The sequence below is a fragment of the Podarcis raffonei genome, chromosome Z (assembly GCF_027172205.1).
Source record: "Podarcis raffonei isolate rPodRaf1 chromosome Z, rPodRaf1.pri, whole genome shotgun sequence".
Taxonomy (NCBI): domain Eukaryota; kingdom Metazoa; phylum Chordata; class Lepidosauria; order Squamata; family Lacertidae; genus Podarcis; species Podarcis raffonei.
The window spans coordinates 2,430,318-2,457,544 of NC_070621.1; the positions used below are offsets into that span (position 1 = coordinate 2,430,318).

At 46.2% G+C, this 27,227-nt stretch overlaps 2 protein-coding genes across 7 annotated transcripts in view; one reads left to right on the forward strand and one right to left on the reverse strand.

Moving 5' to 3' along the window:
• LHX6 (LIM homeobox 6) overlaps nt 1-7,911 on the forward strand; it is a 39,322-nt gene extending 31,411 nt beyond the window's left edge. For 2 of the 5 annotated variants that reach the window (XM_053373633.1, XM_053373634.1), the window contains exons 7-11: nt 1,109-1,283; nt 3,603-3,706; nt 4,408-4,534; nt 5,066-6,324; nt 6,384-7,911. In XM_053373633.1, the coding sequence (XP_053229608.1) occupies nt 1,109-1,283; nt 3,603-3,706; nt 4,408-4,524 (396 nt within the window). In that variant the 3' untranslated portion in view covers nt 4,525-4,534; nt 5,066-6,324; nt 6,384-7,911. The remainder of the gene's footprint in view (nt 1-1,108; nt 1,284-3,602; nt 3,707-4,407; nt 4,535-5,065; nt 6,325-6,383) is intronic. The other 3 variants (XM_053373636.1, XM_053373635.1, XM_053373637.1) reach the window with 3 other exon arrangements.
• A 688-nt stretch (nt 7,912-8,599) lies between these two features.
• Nucleotides 8,600-27,140, reverse strand: MORN5 (MORN repeat containing 5). 2 transcript variants are annotated; one of them, XM_053373638.1, is made up of 6 exons: nt 26,998-27,140; nt 26,004-26,151; nt 25,127-25,238; nt 24,501-24,632; nt 24,146-24,238; nt 8,600-9,225 (listed from the first exon to the last, which is right to left on the reverse strand). In XM_053373638.1, exons 1-6 carry the CDS (start codon nt 27,042-27,044, stop codon nt 9,146-9,148), a joined length of 612 nt encoding a protein of 203 aa, XP_053229613.1. In that variant the 5' UTR covers nt 27,045-27,140; the 3' UTR covers nt 8,600-9,145. The 2 variants fall into 2 exon arrangements, with proteins under 2 accessions (XP_053229613.1, XP_053229614.1); XM_053373639.1 differs by lacking the exon at nt 24,146-24,238 and having other exon boundaries at nt 26,998-27,133.
• Nucleotides 27,141-27,227: the final 87 nt, after the last annotated feature.

Genomic DNA, 27,227 nt, shown 5'->3' on the forward strand with positions numbered 1-27,227 from the left:
ATTCAAAAAACATGACCCTCTCCAGCAGTAGGAATTATGCCATTCCAGGTAAGCTGTACTGCAAGCTTTCCCAAAATTCTGAATTAGCTTGAAGGGGGAGGTAGGGGAGACTGTAAAATGTCCACGGGATGCTCTACTCAATAAACAAGGACAAAGGGTGGTGGAGGAGGAATGAGATGCTAAAATGTCTGATTTATTACTCATAAAATAATGTTTAATTGACCTGAGGTGGGTCTGTAGTAAGACACTCTGGCAATGGCTGTGGTGACAGAGGATGATGAGCCCAGCTCATCCATTCTGAAGCCGATATCAGAGAAAGAGAGGGACAGACCGCTTGGGTTACTTTCTCCGGTACCCTTGCTGACATGTGACACTCCAGGGAGTTGGGCTAGATGACACTTTGACTTTGGACCCCTTCCAACTCTACACATCTATGATTCCATCTTGCAGACATCCTTTTTGCTATCAACCTGACCTCCCCAAGACCCCTCTTTTACCCATCAATGGTATATATTTTGTGCTTCTATTTTCCTCTGATGTATTCTCAACCAGGGTGAAACAGAAGCACCAGGAGTGGTATTCAACTAAGTCTTACTCAGAGCAGACCTACTGAACTTAATGGGCCATGTTCATTGAATTCAATAGATCTACTCTTGAGTACTAGGGATGCGGGTGGCGCTGTGGTCTAAACCACACAGCCTTGGGCTTGCCGATCAGATGCTCGGAGGTTTGAATCCCCACGACGGCGTGAGCTCCCGCTGCTCGGTCCCTACTCCTGCCAACCTAGCAGTTCGAAAGCACGTCAAAGTGCAAGTAGATAAATAGGTACCGCTCCGGCGGAAAGGTAAACGGCGTTTCCGTGCGCTGATCTGGTTCGCCAGAAGCGGCTTAGTCATGCTGGCCACATGACCCAGAAGCTGTATGCCGGCTCCCTCGGCCTATAGAGCGGGATGAGCATCGCAACCCCAGAGTCATCCGCGACTGGACCTAACGGTCAGGGGTCCCTTTACCTTTATCTTTACTCTTGAGTAAAACCTAGCAAGTTTTTTTTTTTTTTACAAAATCAACACAGCTGTGCCTCCCTCTCAAAACGCCTCTTGCATTCCAGGTTTGGTTTCAGAACTGCAGAGCAAGGCATAAAAAGCACACGCCCCAACACACTGTGCCCCCATCTGGAGGCTCCCAGTCCCGCATCCCTTCGGTGTTGCCTGACGACATCCACTATTCCCCCTTCAGCAATCCTGAACGTGCAAGGATGGTGACCTTGCACAGCTACATAGAAAGTAAGTGTTGACAGCCGCGCTTAAAAACAGCGTAGCGGCTGAGAAAGCTGACGTAGCATGCATTAGGTTCAAGTCTCGTCACTGCAGGAATAGCCAGACAAACCCCTCTCTCTCTCTTTCTCTCTCTCTTAGCCTCAATCCTCTAGTTTGCATGATGTGGGGTATCAGTACTGACCTATGCTGCAAGGTGGTGCAGGTGACACACCTTAAATATCAGGGCTGCAATCCTAAACACAGGTGCTAGGAGTGGGCAACCTCCAGCCCCTGTTAGCCTTGGCCTTATTTCACAGGGCGCTCAGATTCATTTCATATGGATGGCAAGTACGGAAAAAGGGAGGGAGGGAGGGAGGGAGGGAGGGAGGGAGAGAGAGAGAGAGAGAGAGAGAGAGAGAGAAGAGCTGTCCCCTTCGGCCTCTGACCCCAGCCACCAGTGACCCTAGGTCAGGCATAGGCAAACTCCGGCCCTCCAGATGTTTGGGACTACAATTCCCATCATCCCTAGCTAACAGGACCAGTGGTCAGGGATGATGGGAATTGTAGTCCCAAACATCTGGAGGGCCGGAGTTTGCCTATGCCTGCCCTAGGTCCTCACCAGTGCCAGCCTATGGTCCACAACCCTCAATAGATTTATTTATTTTAGCCCATATATCTACACTACAGTCATACCTCATGTTATGTTTGCTTCAGGTTGCGCATTTTCAGGTTGTGTCCCGCAGCGATCCGGAAGTAACAGAACGGGTTACTTCCGGGTTTTGCCACGCACGCATGCGCAGATGCGCAAAATGACATCACGTGCATGCGCAGAAGCATCGAATTGCAACCCGCAGACGCGGGTTGCATTCTTTTCAGGTTGCGAACGGGCCTCCGGAACGGATCCCGTTTGCAACCAGAGGTACCACTGTACTTAATACATAAAATATCTCTAAGATGCTGGAAGATTCAGGATGGATAAAAGAAAGGACTCCTTTGCACAGCGCATAGTCCAACTGCAGAACTTTCCTCCCACAGGAGGCAGTGATGGCCACTAACTTAGAGGGCTTTAAAAGAGAATCAGGCAGATTTGTGGAGGAGAGGACTGTCCATGATTACAAGCCGTCATGGCTTGGCTCGGCCTCCACAGGAGGATAGAAAGTACTCGTGTGCTCGGGCCCTGCTTGCAGACTTCCCATAGGCATCTGGGTGGCCACTGTGAGAACAGGAGGCCGGACTAGAAGGGCCCCCTTTGGCCTGATCCATCGGGGCTCTTCTTAGGTTCATTCATGGTGGTATCAGTACTGTAGCTCCTTCTTCCGACACACCTCTTGCCCTTCAAGAACTCTGAGCCTCTTGGCTCTCACTCATGGCTCTCACACCTCTTGGCAAAGAGGGTCTCCTCAACCTGCCGAGCTCACTCCAAAGAGAGTGTGGATCTTGAGAGAGAAAAGGATTACCCACCCCTAGACTAGGTAAGGAGCTCCACTGGATAAATTGGGATGAAGTTGTGAAGAAGGGTACAGAGGATTGTTGTGATCCAAGGTGTTGAGTGACCAAGAATCTCTCCATGAAACAAACCAACTGACCCTGTCAAAAGGATGGAATTTAATTGTGGAGGGAGGTGCCTTTGATGAGGATGAATCCCCCCCCCCCCGTTTGCTTATTGGGTTTCCATAAGGCTTGCGTTGCTCCTCACAGGGATCTGAAATCCTGCTCCTATCTCACACAACTAAGCCAGGTGCAACTCAAGGTGCCCTCTGTTACCTGCCTTTCATGATCTCTCACATGTGCGGGACCATCATTGTGTCTTTTGGGCACTGCACATGCATAGCTGTCAACTTTTCCCTTTTCTTGCGAGGAATCCTACTTGGAATAAGGGGATTTCCCTTTAAAAAAAGGTAAATGTTGACAGCTATGCGCACATGTGCACAATGGCATGGGGAGATAGCAACAGCTGGGACTGGAGTACCAGTTACCAGAACATGCAGCAGAATGAGGTATTGAGGTGGGTGGGAAAAATCACTTGGAGAGACTCATGTTTGGCTACTGTAACCCTACTTGGTGCACAAATACAGGGCGAGTCCTTTAAAAGACTCACCCTGTACTTTGAGATAAATATTTTGGGAGAATTGGGATATCAACCTTCTGAGAACAGAATACTTCACAGCGTCATGCTTTCTCCTTAAAACCAATATTTTTGTAGCTGGTGTTTCTCATGCCCTGTGGCTTCCTCTCCTTGCCCTCCACTTGTGAAGCCAAGGGGCACGGAATTCTCAAAAGCACATCAGCAATGCTTTTTGTTTGATCACCAAAGAATAAGGCTCGAAGCTGCCTTCTCATTCACAGGTCAGGTACAGTGTGGACAGATGCATTGCCGCCTCCCTTATGCTGCCCCTCCTGTGCATCTCAAAGCTGACATGGAAGGACCCCTGTCGAGTAGGGGGGAGAAGGTAAAGGTGGTCTCACTTCTGCAATAACCAGTGCTGCTTCCATACCTCCCATCCCACGGTCCCACCTCCACAATTCCGCAAGGCTATTCCCACAACCCGATGCAAAAGAGCCACCCAGTCTAGCTAGAGCAGTGATGGCCAAACTTGGCCCTCCAGCTGTTTTGGGACTACAATTCCCATCATCCCTGACCACTGGTACGATTTCTTTGTGCATGGGGACGAATCCATAGCTTGGTGCTGGGGATTATGCTTTGTATGCAGGAGGCCGCTGGTTCAATCTCTAAGATATTGGGCAGCAGGACTGGGAAAGGACCTCATTAGCTGAAGCCTTGGGAGAGTGGTTGTCAATTGGAATAAGAGGTCCTGGGCTTGGTGGAGCAGTGGTTTGTTCTGAGCTGCTCACTTCCTTGCCCAAGGGGTGAGAAGCTCCAAGAGACAACACCAAATATTCCAAGACTTATGGAATATTTGCAACTCTTGCTTTGTTTTCAGATACGCAAGCAGAGCACAAGTGGAGGCCAACAGCTGGTGCCTCCTGCAATGTGGCAGATCAGCTTCCTTGCATAAAATCCCCAAGGGCAGAGACCTTGAACCCCTCCCCCTCCCCTGCAGCCTTCAACAAGCTCTAAGCTTTGCTTCTTGTTGCCTCTACACACAGACACACGTGTGGCTCACGGCATATTTCTTTCCACATTTCATAGAATTGTAAGTTGGAAGGGACCCCCGGGGGTCATCTATTCCAACCCCTTCTATATTTGACAGCCTACCAGACTGCAGCTTTCTTCAACACTGGTGATGAGACAGCACTGCCACACTAAGTGCAGCAAGGTACTGGGAAGGGGAGAGGAGAGGAGAGGGGGAAAGGGCAGGCATGAAGCACACGGCTCTGCCCTCCAACCCATCAATGCCCGAGGCCACTGCTGCCTCCTGCCTTGTGGCTGGGCTTCCTCCTGCAAGCTGGCGTGGTGTCACCTTTCCCACGCACAGTCAATCTCATATATACTGTATTCCCAACCATCTCCCTGCTACCATCCTGGGCTACTTAACAGAGGAGTGGTTGGACAGCACAGTATATTCACTTGGAGGCCCTCAACCAGTTTGGCACTTTCTTTAAGAAGAAGAGATGTCGCGGGGGAGGCATTGCTGACAAGAAGCCGAGAGGGCTCAGGGTGACATTGGGGAGGTCCCTATAAGTCTTGAGTGGCTCAGGGGCACAAAGTGACCCTCTGTTGGTGAAAGAGGCACTGTAGACTGGGTGTGGAGAAGCTTTCCCTTTTGTGTTGTTGCACAGGCCCCCACCATAGCTCTGAGTTCTCCAATTGTGTGTTGCTGAGTCCCTCTGTATGGCTTTCCCGACAGGTCATCCTCTTCCAGTACTGACTGCTCCTGCTCCTCCTGATGTCCCAGGGATACTTGGTAGTGGTGGCACTGAATCATACACACCAGCCAATTCACAGCAACTGCAGACCCTCATGCTGCGGTAACCCACCCGTGGTGGCACTCCTGATCCCCTTCCATGAATCCGGCACCTGAATCTCTACAGCTCTGCAGCACAATCCCGATGACCGCTGAGCCTGTGGCTTCCCTTGTGGAACCGTTTGGCTTTCAAAGACTCCAAGGCAGTGCATCTCCCTGGCAGAAGAAACCAAGGACTTCAGTTCAGTAGAGTTTCAACAGCATGCACTGTGGACTTGTTTCTTTCAATGCTTTTGGACTTGTATCTTTCAATGCTTGTCATCAAATGCTTTACAACCACCTGGTCTTTGACCTTCCCTGTAGGGAACATGCCCACCTACTCCTTTGACAGGCAGGGGGTCTGCAGCTCTGAACACCAACGTGGGCTATCTGTGTCAGGAGAGTTCTATCCAAGCGCCACACGCACTTCCAACCCAGTCACCACCCAACATCAGGGTGTGTGTGCGTTTGTGGAATCAAAACCTTCCCAATTCCCAGGAGCCACAATCAAGTTGTCAGGGTCTAGGTCCCAGCACAGAACTGAGAAAATATTTGACTATTCCTTGGTGTCAGCACCAAACTTTTCAACAGCTGTGCAATGAACAGGTGCCTGGGATTCTTAGTGTTGCAAAAACTATTGATTTGTTTAGCACTTGGGGGGCCTTGGCTAACGTGTATTATACTACAGAAATAAATGGATAATTATGGTGATGATGAAACCTGGAATTTCAGCTTGATATCTCCTCCCCTATACAAAGCACAGTACTGTCTTACTCTGATTGGCAGCAGTTCGCCAAAGTCTCAAGCTCTGCTTCACCATAAATAGATGGCTGCTGGATGATACATTGGTGCCAGTGCAAACTAGCCCTCTGTCAAAAAAATTCATTGCCCTCCTGTAGATCCATTTCCCTCCCTCTTTTATCATCCATCCAAAATGTATGCAGAGCCACTCCTTGGGAACAAGTCCATGAGCAATTACTTACCACCCCTCCCAGTTAGAATTGATTGTTCCCTTAGCCTCCTTCCCTGAGGACTGCTTCTCCTGGGCAGCTGGCTCAAAAGGCAAAGGCACAGGTTTCCCTGTCACTGCAGTATTGCCAAACTGGGTTGGTCCACCATTTCAGTGGTTTTGATCTCTGTGGCTGAGGCTTTTACCAGTAGGAGTTTGGAGCAGGGGCCAGCTCAGACTAGCCTCTTAAAGGTAAAAATGAGGGTGGGGTAGGGACGTGTCCTCCTTTTCCGGAATGGTTCCTGAGTTTCTGGTTGAGGACTGCAGTACTATTTGGGCGTGGCTGAAGCAGCTGCCTCCATGGCGGCCTTGCACCCAGAAGCCACAGATGTGCTGTTGGGGATGCAGGAATGCACAAGATATTTGTCCCCTCTGCTGGGAGGGCGTATTGCCACTTGGGACTGCTCATGCGCCTTTGAAACCAAACATGAACACATTGCTCAATGTGGTAGCACCTGGTAACTGAGGGAAGAGACTGACTGTGCAACTCAGTCCTAAGCAGCCTTCCTCAGAAGCTCAACAGAGCTCTGCACTCTCCAGTAAGTGTGCAGAGAGTTGCAATCTTAAGAATGGATGCAGACCAGGCACACACATCAGGCCTTCCTAGGATTTCCCATAACTATTCTTAAAATGTAAAAGTAGCTGCAAAGATGCAGATTGAATGAGGGCCATGGTGCTGGGCGAGCTTTCCCCCCCCCCATTAAAAAAACACAACAGCCTGCATCATTTTCTCAATTTAAATTGCCCCTCCCCCAAAGCTGCTTTTGCTTATAGTAGAAAACATGCAGGCACACTATGTACGAGCGGCTAAGAGGTGAGGACTAGCCCACTGCAGAAGAACAGACAGTTGCAGTCAACTGTTATATCTAAAGTGAGTATTGTAATCTTTCTCTCCCCCTGCCCCCCTGCTAATCCTATTCCTCATCTCTGCAGGAAGCCTTAGGCTGTGTTCCTTGCAAATCTCAGGAAGCAGCCAGGACCAGCTTTTTAAACTTGAGAAATCTTTTTGGCTCTGCCGTGCAAAAACTGGAAACAATTCATAGTTAGTTAAACGATGCCTATGGAAAATAAACGACTGTCCTGAGAATGCACATCCCCTAATTATTTTAGTATACTGACTCTCGTTAGCCAATGTGTTTACACTGACTGATGGTGTTGGGAAAAGTCTTATGCCGGGTCCAAACAAACAAATCTGAGCAAAGACGCTCTTTGCATTCAGTTCGGTGACTCTGTAGTTGTCGAAACAGTTTTACAGGGCAAGAAAGCCAATGTTCACCTTGATCCAACAGTTATGCAGTGGCTTTGATGCTTGCAGATGAAGCTCCATGTAAGCTGCAGCTGCTCCATTTCACTGTCACATTGAACTGAACAGGCAAGCCTTCTGCTCCCATGGAACTCGACATGATCACTGGAAGCCCTCTGGCATCTTGGACTATGGGCAGCTACACTTTTGTAAGGTATTTACAAAACTGTTCCTGACTGTGCCTTTCCTCTGTCAAATCCTTTGGGCTAAAATTAATTGGAAGTCTTTTGAAATACTTGAATTTGAAGCATGGGTGCTAAAATGTCATTTCTTGCCTACCCCAGAGTCAGTGAGTTAAGTCCCCACTAGATAGGCCAACGATCCTATTTTAACACAAGGCTGCAACAACTGACAGTGGCCTAGATGGGGCTGGATGCACTTCATATAAAGACAAAACTTGGTATTGGGCATGGAACTCAGCTTTGTTTTTTTGTTTTTTTTAAATGATATATAAGGTTTCTAGCCCTTAAGGCTAGAAATGTGGATATCTGGCAGAACATTAGAAGGCAGGGCACATATTAGGAATGCTTCCCAGGAAGTAAGGAACGCAAGACTTTCATGCATAGCCCTCCCCGCCCCCCTCCTTGGCAAAACCAGAATAAATCAGGCAAATTATGCTTGATTTGCATAACTGATGCAGGTTGAACCTGACATGGCTTCTTCAGAAGCCAGAGCTATGTCCCCTCCCTCCCTCCCTTCTTCTTTCTCTCTTTCTTGCTTTGATTAGCTTCACACTCCAGAACAAGGAGTGCCTAGGACTGTGGTGTAAACTGGGCAACAGGGGCTTCGGACACCAGTGATACCAGTTAAAAGGGAGGTCTCGCAAGGTGATGCCAGCTGCAGAAACTCAGCCAAGTTTTTCTTGAAAAAGAAGCAGATTGTTTTGTTTGTAGCATGTTGCAATTGTGCATGTCTTGGCTAAAAATACCCTTCTAAAGAGCAGGCAGTCAAGATCAATATTTATTTAAGAAGAGAGGGAAAATTGGGGGGGGTGTAAAGCACTTTTTAAATTGTAAAACCAATGTCTGTTTTGTTACCTACTTTTACTGTTGTGCTTTGTAAATGTCTTATTTGTGTAATAAATAAAGTTAACGCAAGTCGAAGTGCTGGCACTTACATCAAAGGAAACGGTGCAATTCCATTTTTCTTTTATTTCAGAAATGCTTCTGCAGCCCTAGAATTCCAAAGGCAGCCCGCCCCATCACCTTTGTTGAGAACACCGATGTTCGTGGCAAATGGGTTTCATTCTCCCCCTTTGGCAAACCAGTTATTAAAAACCGTCGCTTCTGAGCTCGCCGTTACAACAGCCAATTAATATCCAAGTGCAGGGGAAAGATCCACTGTAGCTTGTGGGTGGGTGTGCAACTGGTATATAATATGGTGTTGAGAGACGGCAAGGCAGCCTTTTGAGTTAATTCTTTTGTGCTCACAATATAGACTATAAAAAGCCTACCAGGTTGCACACCTTGTGGGAATATTATAGTAAATATAGGGTGATTATTTGCACAATTTCCTCTTAATGCCGCTGATGAAGTGAGGGGTTTACATCTTATTTGGTTAGCAAAGGTAACAAAAAACTACCCTAATGGAGAAATTATAGGTGCAGAGTCCTTGAGCAGGGAAGCAGAAGGCTTCAACGGGAAGTCTGTTTCTCTGTTTTCCTTAATGAGGTTTACTCCTTTGGCTTGAAACCAATGATCTCGTCCCAACCTTTCCGACAGGTCCTAACAATCCAGTCATGTTCATCATCATCTGAGGGGGTGGGATGGGGGGGGTGAGAAACAAAAGAAGCATCAATAATGAGTCAATTCAGACTGCCCTCCTTGCCTTATTGGATGCCCCTTTTTGCCAAATGGACAAAGGTGCATTTAAAAGGTGTCAAAGATGTTCATTGTATTCCTGTGATATGGGGGGAACAGTTCATGTTAGATGCTGGTAAGCAATAAAAATGAGCACAGATCAGAGCCGCAACAGTCCCTGAAACTTCTGAAGGTACAGGAAGGAAAAACACAGAAGAAAACAATTTCAGGTTATCACCAAACCTTTGTGACTCTTGTTACGATAAAAACAAAACCAGTATTTTGGGTGGCATGTAAAAATAGCTCACATTTACAAGGTTTGTCAATTTGATATAATCTTTTTAAACTGCTCAATTCATTAATTTAAATCATTTTGCAGAGTGCCAAAATTTTGACACAGGTGCCTTTGTTCGGCATCCTCAAGCAAGTGCAAGATAATTTGATTAAATTGGCTTTCACGAACCTGGTGCCCCCAGATGTTTTGGACTACAAGTCCCATCAGCCCCAGCATTATACAGGCATGTTGGCTGGGGCTGATGAGAATTGTAGTCCAAAACACCTGGAAGACACCAGGTTGGCAAAGACTGGATTAAATCATTGAGATCTACCACACATTGTCAGAAGGAATATTTTAATTATTTTCATTCAAGCATTTTAAACTGGGTTTCAAAAAAGAAACTAGTGTCTTCAACACACCAATTGGGATTGTTACACATAGATTAATTGGGCTCATCCACACTTTTGCTTGGCCCGTATTTTGATAGTACTATGTACTGATTAATTCCTCTGAGTCCGAGAGCTTTTCTTGTCATTTTGTAGCTGTGCCTTATGAAAATCAGATCTTACCTGCTGATTCAGATCTTCTTAGATGCACGGAAAACCTGAACAGAGATTTTGCTTAACCAAGCTTCAATTCAGCAGGTAAGACCGGATTTTAGCAAGGCACAGTTGCAGAATAACAAGAAAAGCTCTTGGACCGGGGTGGGTGGGGGGTGGGCAGGAATTAAATGGTACACAAATACTGAGTCAGGCAGAAGTGTGGATGACCCCATTGACCAAAGTGTTAGTTGACTGATCTGTTTAACCCATTAAAGGTTAAAGCCCTACTGTTAGCATAAAATTATACCACCATCCCAGATCTATTGGCACTTAGGTCTTGTTGAAATCAGGGTTTTATTCTTCCCCTCCTCCTGTAAGAATGCTAGAGACAATATGGGTGACCTCATTCCTTGTTTCATCCAGTTATAAGCAGACCTTATTCTCATATTTGTGTGCAGCTGCAGCCAAACGCAATGCTAACGCTTCAGCTCAAAATGGGTTTTTTTCCCCTGTTCCATCAATTTCAACAGGATTTGTTTTCAAATAAGCATGCTTAGCACTGCAGCCTAAGCCAAACACTGACATCCTAACCACCTTTGGGGCAAAAAGTTATTAAACGCAAGTTCGGTTGAAAATAATGGAAATAATGGTGCTCTCTTGCCACTCCTATTCATTTTAGAAGGCTTAATCAGCATAAATGCCCAGCAGAATGCACCCTTTAAAAGTTGGCATTGGAGACATTTCCCTATCCAAACCCTTGCTCCCTACCCCCTTGTTTAAGTAAACCCCATACCACAGCAAGCCGAATCGTCTTAAATTACAGCACTATTTGCCACGTCAGCATCCTGCCCTTCCTACCGGGAGGCTCAGGGCTAGGCATATGGAAGCCTCTCCATTTCTTTTCTCTCCTACAGCCCAGTGAGGAAGGCTAGGCTGGGAGTGAATGACTGGCCCAAGGTCACCCAGTGAGCTTTGCAGCTGAGCCAGGGATCTGAAGCCAGGCTTCTGTGGATGCTGCTAACAATCAATCCACTGAACCACACGCCTTCAAAACCTCAGTGGCAAAGCACTGACTTTGCCTGCAAAAGCCCCAAGCTCAATCCCCAGGTAGGACTGGGAAAGACCTCCATCCGAAATTCTGGCAAGCTATTACCAGTCACAGAACCACAGAATTGTGGAGTTGGAAGGAACCACAAGGCTATCTAGTCCAATTCCTGCAATGCAGGCAACTTTTAGCCCAACGTGGGGCTCAAATCCACAATCCTGAGATCAAGAGTCTCATGCTATACCAGTCATTGTAGACAATACAGAGCTAAGATGAATGAATGGTTGGACTGAGTATAAGACAGCTTCCTCCAAAATGGCTCAATTATTAAGTTGGGTGACACATAGCATTACTTTCTTTTCAAGTAAGGTACCTGCTCTGGCCTCCATGCTTGAAGGCATTATTTGCAGGCATAAGGCCTGATGCTCCCAGTTAGAAGATATTGAGTGGGGAAAGTCTCTGCTCAAGACCTAGCTAGCAGGACTCGTGGTCAGGGATGATAGGAGCTGCAATCCAACAACAGCTGGGGAACCAAGGTTGAGAAACACTGGATTACTCGATCATCCAACAGCTGCAAATCACAACTGAGGTTAAGCTTGTCTTTCAACTGCTTTCCAGACAGCTAGTGTGCACTGGTGTTTATCTGTAAGATGTGGGGTATTGCAAACCAGAGACATGCTTCAGATTTGGTAGATCCTGGAAGGCAAAGATGTGTCACATTTAAAGCCTGGGGAGCTGTTTCAGTCACCACGAATGGGAATGGTTCTTGACTGGCCAAAATGATGGAACACAAGGCATTTTCCAAGCTCCTCTGTTCTTGTGGTAGGATAAGTCTGGCCTCTCTCAATCCAAGAGTTGTGGTGAGGATCTATAAAAAATGTCCATGTTCAGTACCAGTTAGAATACCAGCTGAGGAAGTCAACGAGGTAGGGCTTGTGCCTTTGTCCTCCTGCAGGCACCTGACTAGCCACTGTGCAAAACAGAATGCTGGACCAAATGGGCCTTTGGGGGTCTCTTCTTAGAATCACAGAATTGTAGAGTTGGAAGAGACCCCGAGGATCATCTAGTCCAACCCCCTTGCAAGGCAGGAATCTCAACTAAACCATCCAGGACAGATGGCCAGCCAACCTCTGCTTAAAAACCTCCAAGGAAGGAGAGCCCACCATCTTCCAGGGGAGTCTGTTTTACTGTGGAACAGCTCTTACTGTCAGAAAGTTATTATCACATACACCTTTAAGTTCCAATGCCCATGTATTTGGAAGAGAATCCATGACCAAATCTGTGCTGAATGACTTGGGACCATGACACCCCAGGTCTGCAGGGCCCTGGCAGCATGAGAAGAGGCTCAAACCTGTTGGAAACTAAAGAGTTAAAAGAGATGGGCTGAGCATACTACTTCTGCCACCCTAAAAGGAGGAGGCTGCCTGATAATCACTGTAGTTGCTGGGTATTTGAATCAGTGCAGCTGCAGCCTCTTCAGCAGTCACCCCTGAAACAAGACAAACTGGGTTTATTGTACTAAGCGAATGTTCAGGCTCCTCCTTGATTGTTCGTAATTGGCGGCCAGGGACTTAACAGCCTCTCGACCACCCTTTTTACACTTTACCTGACTGTGCAGCTAACAATTTAAATCACAGATGCCGATCTGGCTTGGCAGCAGCTGCTTGTTAACCACGCAGATCCCCTCGTGCCATCCCCGGCGGCTTCCATAACCCCACAGCACCGGGGTGAGCATGGAGAGTTGTGTTTCATCCATATTTAAAGCAGAATTAAAGCCTGGAGTTTGATTAGTGCTCCCCAGACAGCAAGTTGTAATTACTTTTTTTTACTTTTTGCAAAGGCAATTGTTGGGTTATATTAATGCGAACACCAAAGCACATCTTCACCTTCATATGTGATTTCCTCTGGGGTTTTTTGGGGTGTTTTTTTTTAATGTGGTGGTAGGGAGTCGGGGTGGGGAGAGAAAGAATACAAATACTCTTTAATCAACTGGAAATTATCACCCCGGCGCAATTAGGCAGCTCTCCACATTGTGGGTGAGAATCAAATCCATGCTTGCTCGTTTCATCTTTTAAAAGTTCTTTCTTTCTCCATTGTCCCCTTTTTGGTGGCCCCAGTTCATGGTGAAGTAGAAATCACTTAGATGGGGATGGGTGGGGGGGCAGGGAAGGACTTCAGCGCGTGAAGCAACAAAAGAAAGTTGCTCTCTGTAGAAAGGAGAAATGGGCCACCCAGGAACACTTAGCAGTAAAAAGATAAAGCAATGGTGGATGTTCCAAGGCATTCTACACTAGCCCAGGAAGTATGACAGGTGTCAGCAGGCCAGGTGAAGATCTGCCCAGAATCCCTGGAAGGTGCATCCAAGCACCAGCTTCTCTCTGGGTCAGTTTTGTTTCCCAAAATCAAGCCATGGTCAAAGCACAATTTTGCAAGTAGGGCAGAAATGTCCCCTGCCTAATACCCTGGAGAGCTGCCGCCACTCAGCATTGACAATACTGAGCCAGATGGATCAATGGCCTGACTTGAAATAAGGTAGGTTCATATGTCCTTATATTCTCTCTCCTACACCACCGACCATGGTGCCAGTCTCCAACTTCCTTGCCAACCCAACACTCAATTTTTACCTTGGTCACTTGCTGCCTGCAGTACTTTTCCACCCTTGGGCCTGGACATCTGGCCCCCAGAGGAGCTCAGGCTAACCTTGGGGATAAAAAGGCCCCATGCTAGGGCGATCTTTGCAGCAGAGCACTTGCTCTGAATCAGTTCTCACATGCATAAGAACAGCCCTCCTACGCAGGACCAAAGGTTCATCTAGTCCAGCATCTTGCTTTCCACAGTCACCAACTAGATCCTCCAGGAAGGTCACAAGCTAGGAATGAAAATGTATGATTGCATGATCATATGATATGCTATGGTATGATTGTATATGATTGCTTGTATGATATGATTATGTGACTGTGTGATATGAATGTATGATTTGATATGATTGTATGATATTCTGTTATATGGCAGTACAGTATGATATCCTGCCAACCTAGCAGTTCGAAAGCACGTCAAAGTGCAAGTAGATAAATAGGTACCGCTCCAGCAGGAAGGTAAACGGCGTTTCCGTGCGCTGCTCTGGTTTGCCAGAAGCGGCTTAGTCATGCTGGCCACATGACCTGGAAGCTGTCTGTGGACAAACGCCGGCTCCCTTGGCCTGTAGAGCGAGATGAGCGCTACAACCCCAGAGTCGGCCACGACTGGACCTAACGGTCAGGGGTACCTTTACCTTACAGTATGATATATGACTGTATTATAGGATAAGATCTGTGATATGGTATTATTATATATGCTATGGTTATAGGGTATAGGATTGAATAATATATATGATATGAATCTATGATACGATTGTATCATTGACTGACTGACTGACTCTAAATAGTGCTCACTAATGGTTCCTAGTCATCCTGGGAGAAAGTGACAAGTGGGGTGCTGCAGGGTTCTGTCCTGGGCCTGCTGTTGCTCAGTGTCTTTATAAATGACTTGGATGAAGGAACTGAGGGGATGCTCATCCAACTTGCAGGTGACATCGTACTGGGAGGGATAGCTAATGCCACAGAAGACAGAATTAGGATTCAAGATGACCTTAACAGACTGGAGAACTGGGCACAAGCTAACAAAATGAATTTCAATGGGGACAACTGCCACGTTCTGCACTTAGGCATCTAGAACCAGCTGTACAAATATAAGATGGCAGATGCTGGCTTGCCATTAGTAAAAAAGGAAGAAGAAAAAAAGCTAACACTATTCTAGACTACATCAACAGAAGTACTGTATATTGTCCAGATCAAGGGAAGTAATAGCGCTGCTCTTTTCTGCCTTGGTCAGAGTCAGACCATGCCTGCAGTCCTGTGTCCAGTTCTGGACACCACAATGTAAGGAGGATATTGACAAGCTGCAACACATGAAGAGGCAGGTGACCAAGTTGATCAAGGAAATGGTGGAGGGAGTTGGATATGTTTAGCCTGGATAAGAGCAGACTGAGGGGAGGTAGCCATCTTCAACTACCTAAACAGCTGTCATGTAAGATGGAGCAAGTTTGTTTTCTCTTACTCCGGAGCGTGGCACCCAAACAAATGGATTCAAGTTACAAGAAAGAAGATTCTGACTAAACAGAAGGAAGACCTTTTGACAGTTTAGGAGCTGTTCAACAGTGGAGCAGACTCCCTCAGGAGGGCGTGGACTCTCTTTTCCTTGGAGGTTTTTAAGCAGAGGTTGGATGCTATCTGTCATGGGTGCTTTAGTTGAGATTCTGCATTGCAGGGGATTGGACTAGATAACCCTCAGGTTCCCTTCCAGTTCTATGATTCTATGAGCTGATTTGGAGTGGTACACTGCCTCTGAATCTGGAGGTTTTATCTAGCCATCATTTCCAAATTCTGTGGTCAGGCCTCCATGAGTCTGTCAAATTCCCTTTCAAAACCATTTAAGCTTGGGGTCATTACCATACCTTGTGGCCGTAAAGTTTGTAAGTTAATGATGCACTTTATGAAGAAGTTCTTTTGTCGTGACTGTCTCTCCTGAACTGAATGGCAATCAATTCAACTGAGTGACTTCCTAAGCTATACTGTTATAGGGGGAAGGATGGAAAATATACATTTCTCTGCTCCACGTATTAATTTACAAACCTCAGTCATGCAGAACTCTACCTCTTCCCAAAGCTGCCCAAATAGGTCCTTGAACTATTAAGAAATGGTGGGGCCCCATCTGTGGCTTGCTTTTATAAGAGAAATGGGGTAAATGCGATCTGTACGAACCTGTAAAAATCCAGGAACTTCCCTGTCCCAGAAAGCATTTAAAAGCAAAATGCACAATGGTGCATTTTTAAATAGTAGTGATTTTGGGAAATGTCCTGTGAAACTTCTTCACACTGGAGAAGCATGAAGACACTTCTGCAGCCCAGGGCCATGCCTACTAATAGAACCCCCCACCCACCCACTATACTCCACTGCAACTTGGCTGACAAGCGGAAACTTTAAAATACTCAATTAACCTTCACCCCATAATGCTTTACTCTCTCATTTCCATTTAACTCATACAATTCCAAATTGCCCATTAAAAGGAAATTCCCAGCCTGGATGACATTTTTAACACTTGTTAATGTTACACGACACAGTTGCCCACAAGCTGTAAAGCAACATGCATCACAATCTTCTCAGCATCTGCACTGGGAGAGCTAAAACCCAAACACTCCCTGTTATTCTTGGCAAGCCAAGGATTGGAACTTAAACCTTTGCAGGTTTCATAGCAGCAATTGTTTTAAGGTCCGGAAACCGGGAGAATTCAGATCTTGCCATCTTGCCCAGGACAGACTCTTGGTCAACTGTGATTGGCAGCCGCTCCCCACTGTGTCAGGCTGAGGTTGTTCCCAGCCCTCTTACCCAGTATCTTCGTCAACATTATCATCATCATTTACAAACAATATGCAAACTCCCTAAGCAGTTTACATGAAACGCAGAAAGATAATTAAAAGAAGAATGTATATACAACATTTATAACTAAAGATACAAAGGAATACATCATTAAACCAGAGAAGCTATCAATAAAACATTGAGTTAAATACTGATAAATAATAGAACAGAACAATGTGATGAATTTTATAGGCCCGGGAATGCTTGTTTAAACAGATGTGTCTTCAGGAGGTATGTAAAGCTTGCCACTGTTTCTGCTTCATCAACAGCACATGCGTGTTCTAGAGAATGTATGGAATTCTGAGCACTGGCCATCTTGACTGGGGTGGATGACAGTCCAACAACAGGTTGGGAGTCCACAGGTCCCCACTCTTGTGATTTAAAACATAAAACCAGCACCAGAATTTTGGGGGCTCTCAGACAAGGCATCCTCTGTGAAACCCCTTAACCTAGAAGGTGCCTGCTTCTAAGAGATCTCTATGGATTTTTTTGGGAAATGGTGGGTGGCTATCACCTCCATGATACACACTGGAGGTGTGGTGGGGAGATGCTTAAATTCCTCCCCTCCACATCTCCCCAGGGAGGCCTGCTTTGAAAATGGCTCAAATATATGTATTGCCAGGAAGATGAGCCCATAGGGCAGGGATGGGGAGTCTCTGGCCTTCCAGATGTTGCTGAATTACAATTTCCATCAGCCCCAGAATGCATAATCAGTGGCCACATGTGTTGGGAGTCAGTTCAGCAACATTGCCATAGGAGATGAGTAGAAAAGATGGCCAGGAGAGAAAGTTACAGGTGCTGTTATTTATTTAGAATACTTGTATCTGATTTTCTATCCCCAGGAATCTCTCAAACTGCCTCACAAAAGGTTCTAACAATAAAAATCTCTGTTAAGTCTGATATCAGGAACAGATATGCTGGTGCCAGGAATATTCAGGTGACATTTCCTGCCGTCATCATTGAGCTTGTCCTTCAGTCTGTGCCTACTAGCAGCACTAAGGTCCTCTGGGGCAATGGAGTGGTGCTCAGCCCACAATGGAGACCAGCCTTCCCTTGCTGGCTGTTGCCAAGAGACAGCTCCCGAAGATATATTTTAAGGCAAGAGAGCACTATCCTCCACAGCTGCATTCCAGAGCTCTGGGGTGCTGTTTCTGGTAAGGTGCCTCAGCCCTATGGGTTAATGGCCCTTGGAATAGAGTTGCCACCCTGCTTGAGTGGGGAGGAGAGAGAAGAGAGAACAGCCTGGAGAGTTGCCACTGTCAACTGCTGGAGGTTCCAGCTGAAGTACCTCCTCCTCTCTGCAGCTGACACCACAGAAACCCATCTTGCTCCTTGGAGTCAAATGACTGCTGAACACAGCAACACGAAAAGACAAGAGGAGATCAAATACTGGGTTTCTGTTCCCCCAGTTCAGGAAGGCGGGATCTTAGAGAGAACTGTTGCTTCAGCAGTGAGCTCTGACCATGGGCCAAGACAAAGTAAAGGGAGTTCTTCCTACTTATGAAACTTTCTTTAAATCCTAGGAGTAGATAGATTTTTTGCATTCATGTATTTATATGGTACAACTCCATGGTCCTTTTTAAAACTCAGGAGATGATTCATCAGCATACTTAGATGGGCTGTGATCTTAAATATTGCTGTTTCTTATATAAAATGCTCTGCATTTAGAAAAATTACAAAAAAGGTTCCATTTCTGGTTAAAGGGTTTCAAGTTACCCCTGCTGAGCCTTGGAGAAATGCTGGCAGTTGGAGCAGGGAGTTCTGTGTGGAAGGTCTGAAGCTCAGCCATTAATCTCTCATGTTGTGACTGGGCAGTATGGCCCAGGATGCAGGGTGTTCAACAGCAGCTTTCACCAAACTGGAGCCCTTCAGCTGCTTTGGACTTTCAACTTGTAGTCCAAGATGCCCAACCTGGCTGGGCCTGCTGGGAGCTGTAGTCCTAAACCTGTAGTCCCAGGTTCAATCTCCAGCACCTCCAATGAAAGCCAGTGTAGCACAGTGGTTAGAGTGCTGGACTAGGGCCTGGAAGACCAGGGTTCGAACCCCCACTTGGCCAGGCACACACTCTCAGCCTAAGCTACCTCACAGGGTTATTGTGGGGATAAAATAGGGAGGGTACTTAGAAGAGTGTGGTGTTTATGCCACCTTGAAGTCTTTGGAGAAAGGGTGGGATATAAATCTAATAATAAATAAATACAGGATCAGCAGTAAGAAATGGGAGAGACCTTTATCTGCCTGAGGCTCTAGAGAGCCACTGCCAGTCACAGCAATGGGCAATAAAGCAGCTGCCCACATCCCAAAACCACCAAGCGGTGCTTCCAAGCATTAGGTTTATGCATTGAACTGTATGGCAATATTTTTGACATTCCCAGCCCAAGCAGAAAAATGATCAATAAATGGGCAGCAAACTATAGCATGTTAAAAACAAGAACAACCCACGTCCCATCTACCTCTCCTCTGCTCACGTAGCTATGTGATGGAAAACCAGCAAAACAATTGGCACAATTTGGTTTTGTTCCATGCTCAGGAGCAGAGACTAAAAGTGCTCACAATTAATTTCTGCAAAAGCTGAACATTCTTGCAAACAGGTCTGGCGCCCGTTCCTTTGAAGAATACACTGATTACCAACAATTTCTCAGGGCCTGCCACAAACATTATGTCTTTTGTCATGTGAAAAAAAAAGCAAAATCAACCATCTGGCAAATGCCCCAGAGCTAAAATCTTTCACACGGCTTGTAATTCACAATGATTATATATACAAAAGCAAGTAAGAGTTATAGTATAGCATATTTTTTTTAAAAAAATATCAAATAAAAATAAGCAGTGAAGAACTTGAGGTGATTGATCAAAAACCCAGTGTATTTCATTTGCAAAGTGTCTAAATAACCATATTTATTTTTTTGTTTTTTAATGCATTCCTTTTTTTCATTCCTGGAGAGCTGTCAAAGGAGTTCACATTTGCAGGAGTCGGACCTCCTCTGAATTTGGAACAGCAATGAAGAAAAAAGGCAACTGGCATATAAATGACTAAATTGTCCTGTGTTTCAAGGGCCACTTCGCACACACTCTGCTTTCTAAAGGCACAGGTGTGCTCTCAGGAGCCGCTGGAGGGAGGGGAGGCATGTGCCAGTGCAGGCAAGGCAGGAACAGGGGCTCAGCCTTCGTGCCGCCTATGCATGGGACTGAAAGGCCTGTAGTGTACGGTTTGTGGTTACGTGCAAACTGGACCAACATGGGAGAGTGAGAGAAAGTAGCATGATGGAAGGACATTCATACATGACCTTGGTTGGAGCCATTGCAACAGCAGGTGCTCTTTTTACAAGAAGGGTCATATTTAAGCTGCAGAGCTTTGCCTGGAGAAGGTCCCAGGTTCAGCCCCCCAGCTACTCTTCGGGTAGGGCTGGGAATGGGACATCCTGGGCACCTTGGAAATCAGCTTCTAGTCAGTTAGCAATAGATGGACTGGTGGTCTGACCGTGTACGAGGCAGCTTCCCATTCTTCTTTCAGCCTTTCAGGTATGTAGGCTCTGAGATTCTCATGCACTCTTCATTCCAAAAAGCATCTTTACCTCAGCCTCTGATTCTTCCACCTATCACCTTCACAGGCTCCCGTTTCTCAAGCACAAGGCTTCCTCAGCCACTATCCCAGCATGTTCTGCACTGCCACTTAGCTGCATCCTGTAACCAACAACCTCTCAATTTTCTGACTCTGCCCTCCTTCCTGACACCAATACCCAGATCCTTCTGTCCTGAATTCCTCTGCAACTTTGTTTTTCATCCTGACCTAACAAACCTCCTCCTCTCGTAGGAGCTGAGCTGCATTGCTTGGTCAGCAGTCAAAATATTGAACGTTCTTCCCCAGCTGTTAGAACATTTGTGAACATTCTATGACCTCTATCACACTCTGGCTTCTGCCATTCGCAAAGGGGCCTAAAGGCTACTGGGAGGCGGGACGTGCTACCTCCCAGGAAAAACATCAAGGAATGGAGCAAAGCCTGGCCTTGCCAATCAGCCAAAGAAGCAGCTATAGGGAAACTGCTTCCTGCTCCTCTCTATTTGCCTTTCCTTGTTTTTCTGGTTTCTAAGCCTTATGGCAGGGCCTGTCTTTCCCTTCTCCCTGCCTTTGTTTTAGTGATGTGACCTGCTTTGGGAGACAATAATGGATTGAAAAGCAGAACAAAAATATAGCAAATAATGAAACCCATCTATCTACCTATATATGATGGTACTGAGCAGCAGGACTTGTTTCCCCCTCTTTAGAATCTCACTTCTCACCTTTGCAGGGTCTCCTATCCCAACGTTTGTGATCTCAAGTTGGCAGAGGAAAGAGGAAGAAAGCATGAGGCTAAGAAAAAGCTGATCTGATCTCGAGCCCAGCTCTTTAGGAAAACGGCATAATTTAAGCAAGCCCACCAGGGTTTTGCCAAAGGTTTCTGAATGTTTCCTGCCATCTGCTTTTGATGCTTCCAAGACCTGGCCGGCAGCCTGACGGGGTTTTCCTGCCTTTCCTGTAAAGAAGCAGTCCTGGATCTGTTCCCTCTCACTCCCGACCACTTCCTTGGCTTCTTTCGCACACAGCCTGGCTATTTACCCGCCTATTTTGTCACCTCTGTGGCCTTGAGCCTTGAACGACTTCTCTTGGGGCTACTGGAGTTCCTCTGATGTCAGGCAAGCCCTGGCTCTTTCAATTGTGTTGGTGCCCTTAAAGGAAGGGATGGACTCCTGAGCCGCATCCCATCTTCACACCCATGTCCTCAAAGCAAAAAGAGCCTGGGGGCCCTCCTGGACACTCTGCAGACAATTGCTTTGCAAAACGGGACACATACAATGGGCCATTTAATCGGGGCTGATACTGTTGTAAGTTTATAGTAATAAAGTGTAACAAAGGAGAGTTCAAAGCGGAGATTAAAAAAAAAAAAGGAATTCCTAGGCGTTCCCGCCTGGGTTGATCTGTCTAGGTTCCTGTGTTTTTGGAAAGCGTGTGCTTATCATATGCATCAGCAGAGCCACCGCATTCCAGTATTTTGGGCTAGTGCCACCAGGAGCCATTTAGATCTGCTCGTGCTTAGCAGCTGGAAGTAGAGATTACGCCACAAACTCCACACTTATTCCCTGCTCCCTGCCTCACCCACTACAAAGGCCACTAAGATAAGGTTACCAGATTTTTTTCAATGAATCCGGGGACACTTTTCAACCTCAATAGGAATGACAGGATTTTGTATGGGGACTGATTTGTAAATCTGGGGACTGCCCCCAGGAAACGGGGACGTCTGGTAACCTTACACTAACAGCCGTGTGGTGTAGTGAGTAGAGACCCAGGCTCAAACCTTTGCTTAGCCATGAAGCTAATTGAGGGAAACCCTTTAAGGGACGCGGGTGGTGCTGTGGGTAAAACCTCAGTGCCTAGGACTTGCCGATCAGGTCGGTGGTTCGAATCCCCGCGGCGGGGTGAGCTCCCATCTTTCGGTCCCAGCTCCTGCCCACCTAGCAGTTCGAAAGCACCCTTAAGTGCAAGTAGATAAATAGGTACCGCTTTATAGTGGGAAGGTAAACGGCGTTTCTGTGCGCTGCGCTGGTGCTGGCTCGCCAGAGCAGCTTCGTCACGCTGGCCACGTGACCCAGAAGTGTCTCCGGACAGCGCTGGCCCCCGGCCTCTTAAGTGAAATGGGCGCACAACCCTAGAGTCGGACACGACTGGCCCATACGGGCAGGGGTACCTTTACCTTTTGCCTTTAAGACAAGCCTAGCGTCTGGGAGGCTGTTGAGAAAATAATGGGGACCCCTTATATAGTTTCCTAAGCAACTGGTCTCCTGCCAACCTAGCAGTTCGAAAGCACGGCAAAGTTCAAGTAGATAAATAGGTACCGCTCCAGCAGGAAGGTAAACGGCATTTCCGTGCGCTGCTCTGGTTTTGGTGTTCCGTTGTGCCAGTAGCAGCTTAGTCATGCTGGCCACATGACCCAGAAAAACTGTCTGCGGAAGCGGACAAACGCCAGCTCCCTCAGCCTGTAAAGCGAGATGAGTGCTGCAACCCAAGTCGTTCGCGACTGGAATTAATTATCAGGGGTCCCTTTACCTTTACCTTTAAGCAACTGGTGGGGGGCAAGATGCAAAAGTTAAAAAATAAAATCCTGCCGTGAGTGTTTCCTGGTTTGTGGCAAAGTACAGCTTGACAAAATGTGTAAGGGTGTGGGTGTTTTAAAACTGTAGACCTTGGTTTTGTTCCCTAATTCAAAAGGAATTGAAAGATAGCAGGAAATCCTAAATATATTAACACTGCATACAACTTTTTTTTTTTACCCTATACCATTATGCCTTATCTGGAAAATTTAACAGTATTCTTCTCCTCAGCCTTATCAGAAAAACAATCCTTTACTCACTCTCCAAATTATTAATTCAAACTCAACCATAACATTGAACAGGAGATTGAAAAACTATAACATACATTACTTATTATTTATTAATTTATTGCTCTTATTAGTTGTTTTCTTTATAAGTGGTAACCCAAAGAGATTTACAAAATAATGTATTAGGGATGCATCCTCTAGATTGGCAAAACTGAATGAAGCTTATCTGTTTCTTCATAAATAAATATTGTATTTGTGCTTGCTTACTCCTTAAATAACAAGCCAATTTTGCCATAAGAGCATATTCCCAGACTTTTTCATGCCAATCAATTACTGGGGGTATAGATGATTGTCTTCACTTCTTTGCATAAATTACTGTATATGCTGTTAACATATACAAAACAAATTCCTTCTGTTGTGGCCTTCCTGACTCTTACATAATTTAATAAAAGCAGAACAGGATGATGGGGAATTTCATATCCTAAAATTTCAATAATTTTTTACTTCTAATTCCCTCCCCTTCCCTAACCAACTAGACTACAGGAAGACATGGCCACCATGACTTTGTAGTTCCAGCCTGACCTCTTATCTTGAAGTTCAAGAAAGAAGTGTGAGGAGCAGCAGGAAGCTGTAGAGTGCAACCTAAGACACATTGGTCTAACAAGAAGAGATGTAGAGCCGGCTGTCTTAAAACCCATGTGCTCAAATGTCCAACAAACCATATGTTCCTTTACCTGCTCTTTACTCTGCATCAAATTTAACTGATTATTTTTTTTTTGCTTTTATATGCCTTTTATATTTCATTATTAGTTTCTCAAATTCAGTTTGTTCTTGTATGAGCCTTCCACCAGGGCCAGCTCACCCACGAGGCAAGGTGGGGCAACTGCCTTGGGTGTCAGCAGATCCGGCCTTCAAGGAACACATCACCTGCTACCACACACCCCTTGCAGGCCAGATCTGCCACCTCCTTAGCAGGGTACCCGTCTTCAATGCGGCCTCTGCAACAGCCCAGTGAATAGGAGGTGCTGTTGGTCTCCTCCCACCCCTAGGGAAGAAGTGGTGGGAGCTGCCCTCTGGGGTCTCCTGGACTTTGCACTTGCCAAGCGTGATTCTGAGCAGGCCCCTTTCTGCCCTGCAACAGCCTGTGATTCCCATCTCAACCGCCAGATAAGGTTGATCGCCTTGTTCCTGATGCAGATCCTCACTCACCCCTTCTTCCCTGGTGGGGGGTTTGCATCAGGTGCCAAAATGTTTTGGGCCAGCCTTGCCTTCCACTGAGTCTGATATTCCTGCACACATGATCTGTTCATAAAATGGCAGAATTCTATTTTGCAATTTCCTCTGAATTGAACCCCAAAGAAACAATTGAACCCCAAATTATATATTGCATGCTCCCAAGGTCACACACACCCTTTCCATAGCTGACATCTTTGTTGCAAGTCCTGAATCCTTGTAACTGAAATTGCATCTGATGGTGAAGGTTTAGGATTCAATAACTAGACCATTAGAAGTACATAGTAAGCACACAAATATTGTATTGCTGATCTGATTGACAAAGCCATACCTGCATTCCTCAGAAACCGGTGGTGGTAATCAACAACCACTCTGGTTTTTGGGTTATAGAAGCCGTCACCACAGTCATAGCAGCCTGCTGGGATGACCCGAGGAGGATCCAGGTTTGTAAGCTGGGAAATGCCTTAAAATTGAAAACAGGCTGATATCAGCATATGAAGAAGTCACTTAAAATATCCAGGTCTTTAAGGAGAATAGCCAATAAATAATCAATTACATTGGGGGATATGATATCATCTTGATCCAAAGCTTCAAGGGACTCCCATGTACATGCCTTGTGAGCAAAGGCTATGCATTCATTTTAATACTGAAGAAAAGCCCTCTGCATCCCACCTAGGCATCAGGTCTGTGGGATCAGGGCACAATAGCCAATGAAAACACAGCAGTAGGTGACAGCAGCCAACGTGGGCAGTGGAACCATGTATGGGAGCAAATAGCAACGAAGAGGAAGGAAGCAGCAGCTATTTATTTGGTTAGCTGCTGCCAACCCCAGCAGGTTGGGGGGTGGGTCTGAAGTGGCCCAAGGGCCACCTATTGAGGCTTCTTCTTCTTAGAAAGTAGTCCCTCTCAATTAATGCAGTTGGTCTGTTACATCGAAAAGCTTAAACAAGGCAGTACCTGCTGGCTTCAGGCCTCTGCAGATTTCTGTATAAAACCTTCTGTCATAGCCATCACAATAATGCCATTTGTTGTCTTCATACTCCAATCCATCTGCAAAAGTATATTTCCCCTGCAATGGAAAATTTGGGGTTAAGGACAGCTCTGTTGGATAAAGAAGAGAGCACGTTGCTTCTCCACAGTGGTCAACCAGATGCCACTGGGAAGTCCACAAACACCAGATGGTCTATGAACACACGAGAGAACATGGAGACTCTGTTTTGCTTTCAAGGGTAATGGGGTGCTGATAGAGGTACCTAGGAATGTTACAGTATACCTCCTGGATCAGATCAGATTGATTAGGAGTTGTTTTAAATTGCTTTTAATATTTATTTTAGTGCCTACCCCTGGGCCTTAGGGTGAGGGGAAGGCAATAAAAAGTAATAGAAATGGGAGCTTGAAATAACATAATAAAACAGCAAATTAAAACAAACCAGCAAATGGATGCTGGCCTAGCCTCTGAAGAGAGGAGCAGCTGCAGTATGGCCTCTGAAATGGATCCCACTTGAAAGGCAGGGTTGCCTTCCCCAGTCTGAGGATCCAATGAAGTTGTTTTGGCTTGCAGCACCCATCAACCCCAGCTGTGGTGGCCAGGAGTCCAACTTGAATAAAATATTGGGGGGGGGGCAGGTAAGCCCTGTCCCACACAACTGATCACATGATGTGGCACATGCATACCATTTGAATGGAAATGCCCATCAATGGGGGGGGGGTTAGGGTTAGGGTCCAATATTTTTTATAGGCTCCTCTGGTGGTGACTGAGGCTGAACAGCCCCTGAGGCTGAAGGGCACTGCGATAGGGAAGAGTGCTTCAGATGTACATGTATGTGCTGTATACCTCTATGGATATTCCATTTTCCCAAGTCCCTTCATATTTGCTTCCTCCAGGGAAGTGCAAAACACCTTTGCCGTGAAACATCCCATCTTTCATTTCGCCTACATACTTGGTTTCTGTTGGGAGGGTGTAAGAGCCCTTGCCCTCCAACCTGCAGAAAAGTCCACAGGGAGAATACAATTTAACACAACCAACAAAGGGTTCAGACTGTTTAGATTAGGAGTCCCAACATGCGCACCTAAGGGGGGTGGTAATAAGATTGTTCATTCTACGCCACTTTTCTATCAAAACATCCAGAGTGTTTTTCAGCTTTTTTAAAAAAAAAGTGTGGGGGAAATAATCATAAAACAGTAAATAAAAAATAAAAGCAGCAGCAGTAAGAAGTCTGAGCAGCTGAAATCAACTGTCACAGGAGAATAAATAATATTGGGTGATATCTAACTCAGTCATACTTCGAGTAGACCCACTGATGTCATTAAAAGCATTGCCATTTTTTTTTTTAGTGAAATCTAGTATTAGTCATACTCAGAAAAATATCCATGGAAATGCATGGATATCAATGGGTCTACTCTGAGAATGACCAATACTGGATATCGTTCACACATGGCATTTTAAAAACAGGATGAAACCGTTTACATGTAATATTTTGATTAGCACTGGAGGGGGGCTCATTCACGTAAGGTGTTTTGCTTAAGAGACACGGGAAACCCGTTCAGACATAGTTTTTTTTAACGCGGTTATGGGGGGGGCGCTCACACGTTGTTGTTTTTAACATGGACACAAGGAAAAACCCGTACACTTGTTGTTGTTTTTAAAACAAACACGGGTGGGGAAATCGTTCAGATGTGGTTGGTTTTCTTTTTAACACACAGGAAAAACCGTTCGCATATAGTACTTTTTTAGCACGGACACGCGAAAAAACCCTTCACACGTAGTGTTTCCCCCCCAACACGGGAGTCATTACTCGCCCGCCCGCCCGCTCTGCCTCCCTCCCGACCTGCCGTTGACGCGCTCCCCTCGGTAGTAGCTGCCGGTGTACTCCATGCCCGGCCACCCGCGCTCAGGTAGGCCCGGCCCGGCTGTTGGAGCGCAGGCCCCGGCAAACTGCGGTTGCCACAGCAACGAGCCGCCAGCCGGGCGGGCGGGGGGAGGAGCGAGAAGAGTGACAAGCGGACCAATCCTCCGCGAGAAGGAGCTCTTTTAGCCACGCCCCCTGGGGCGGGAAGG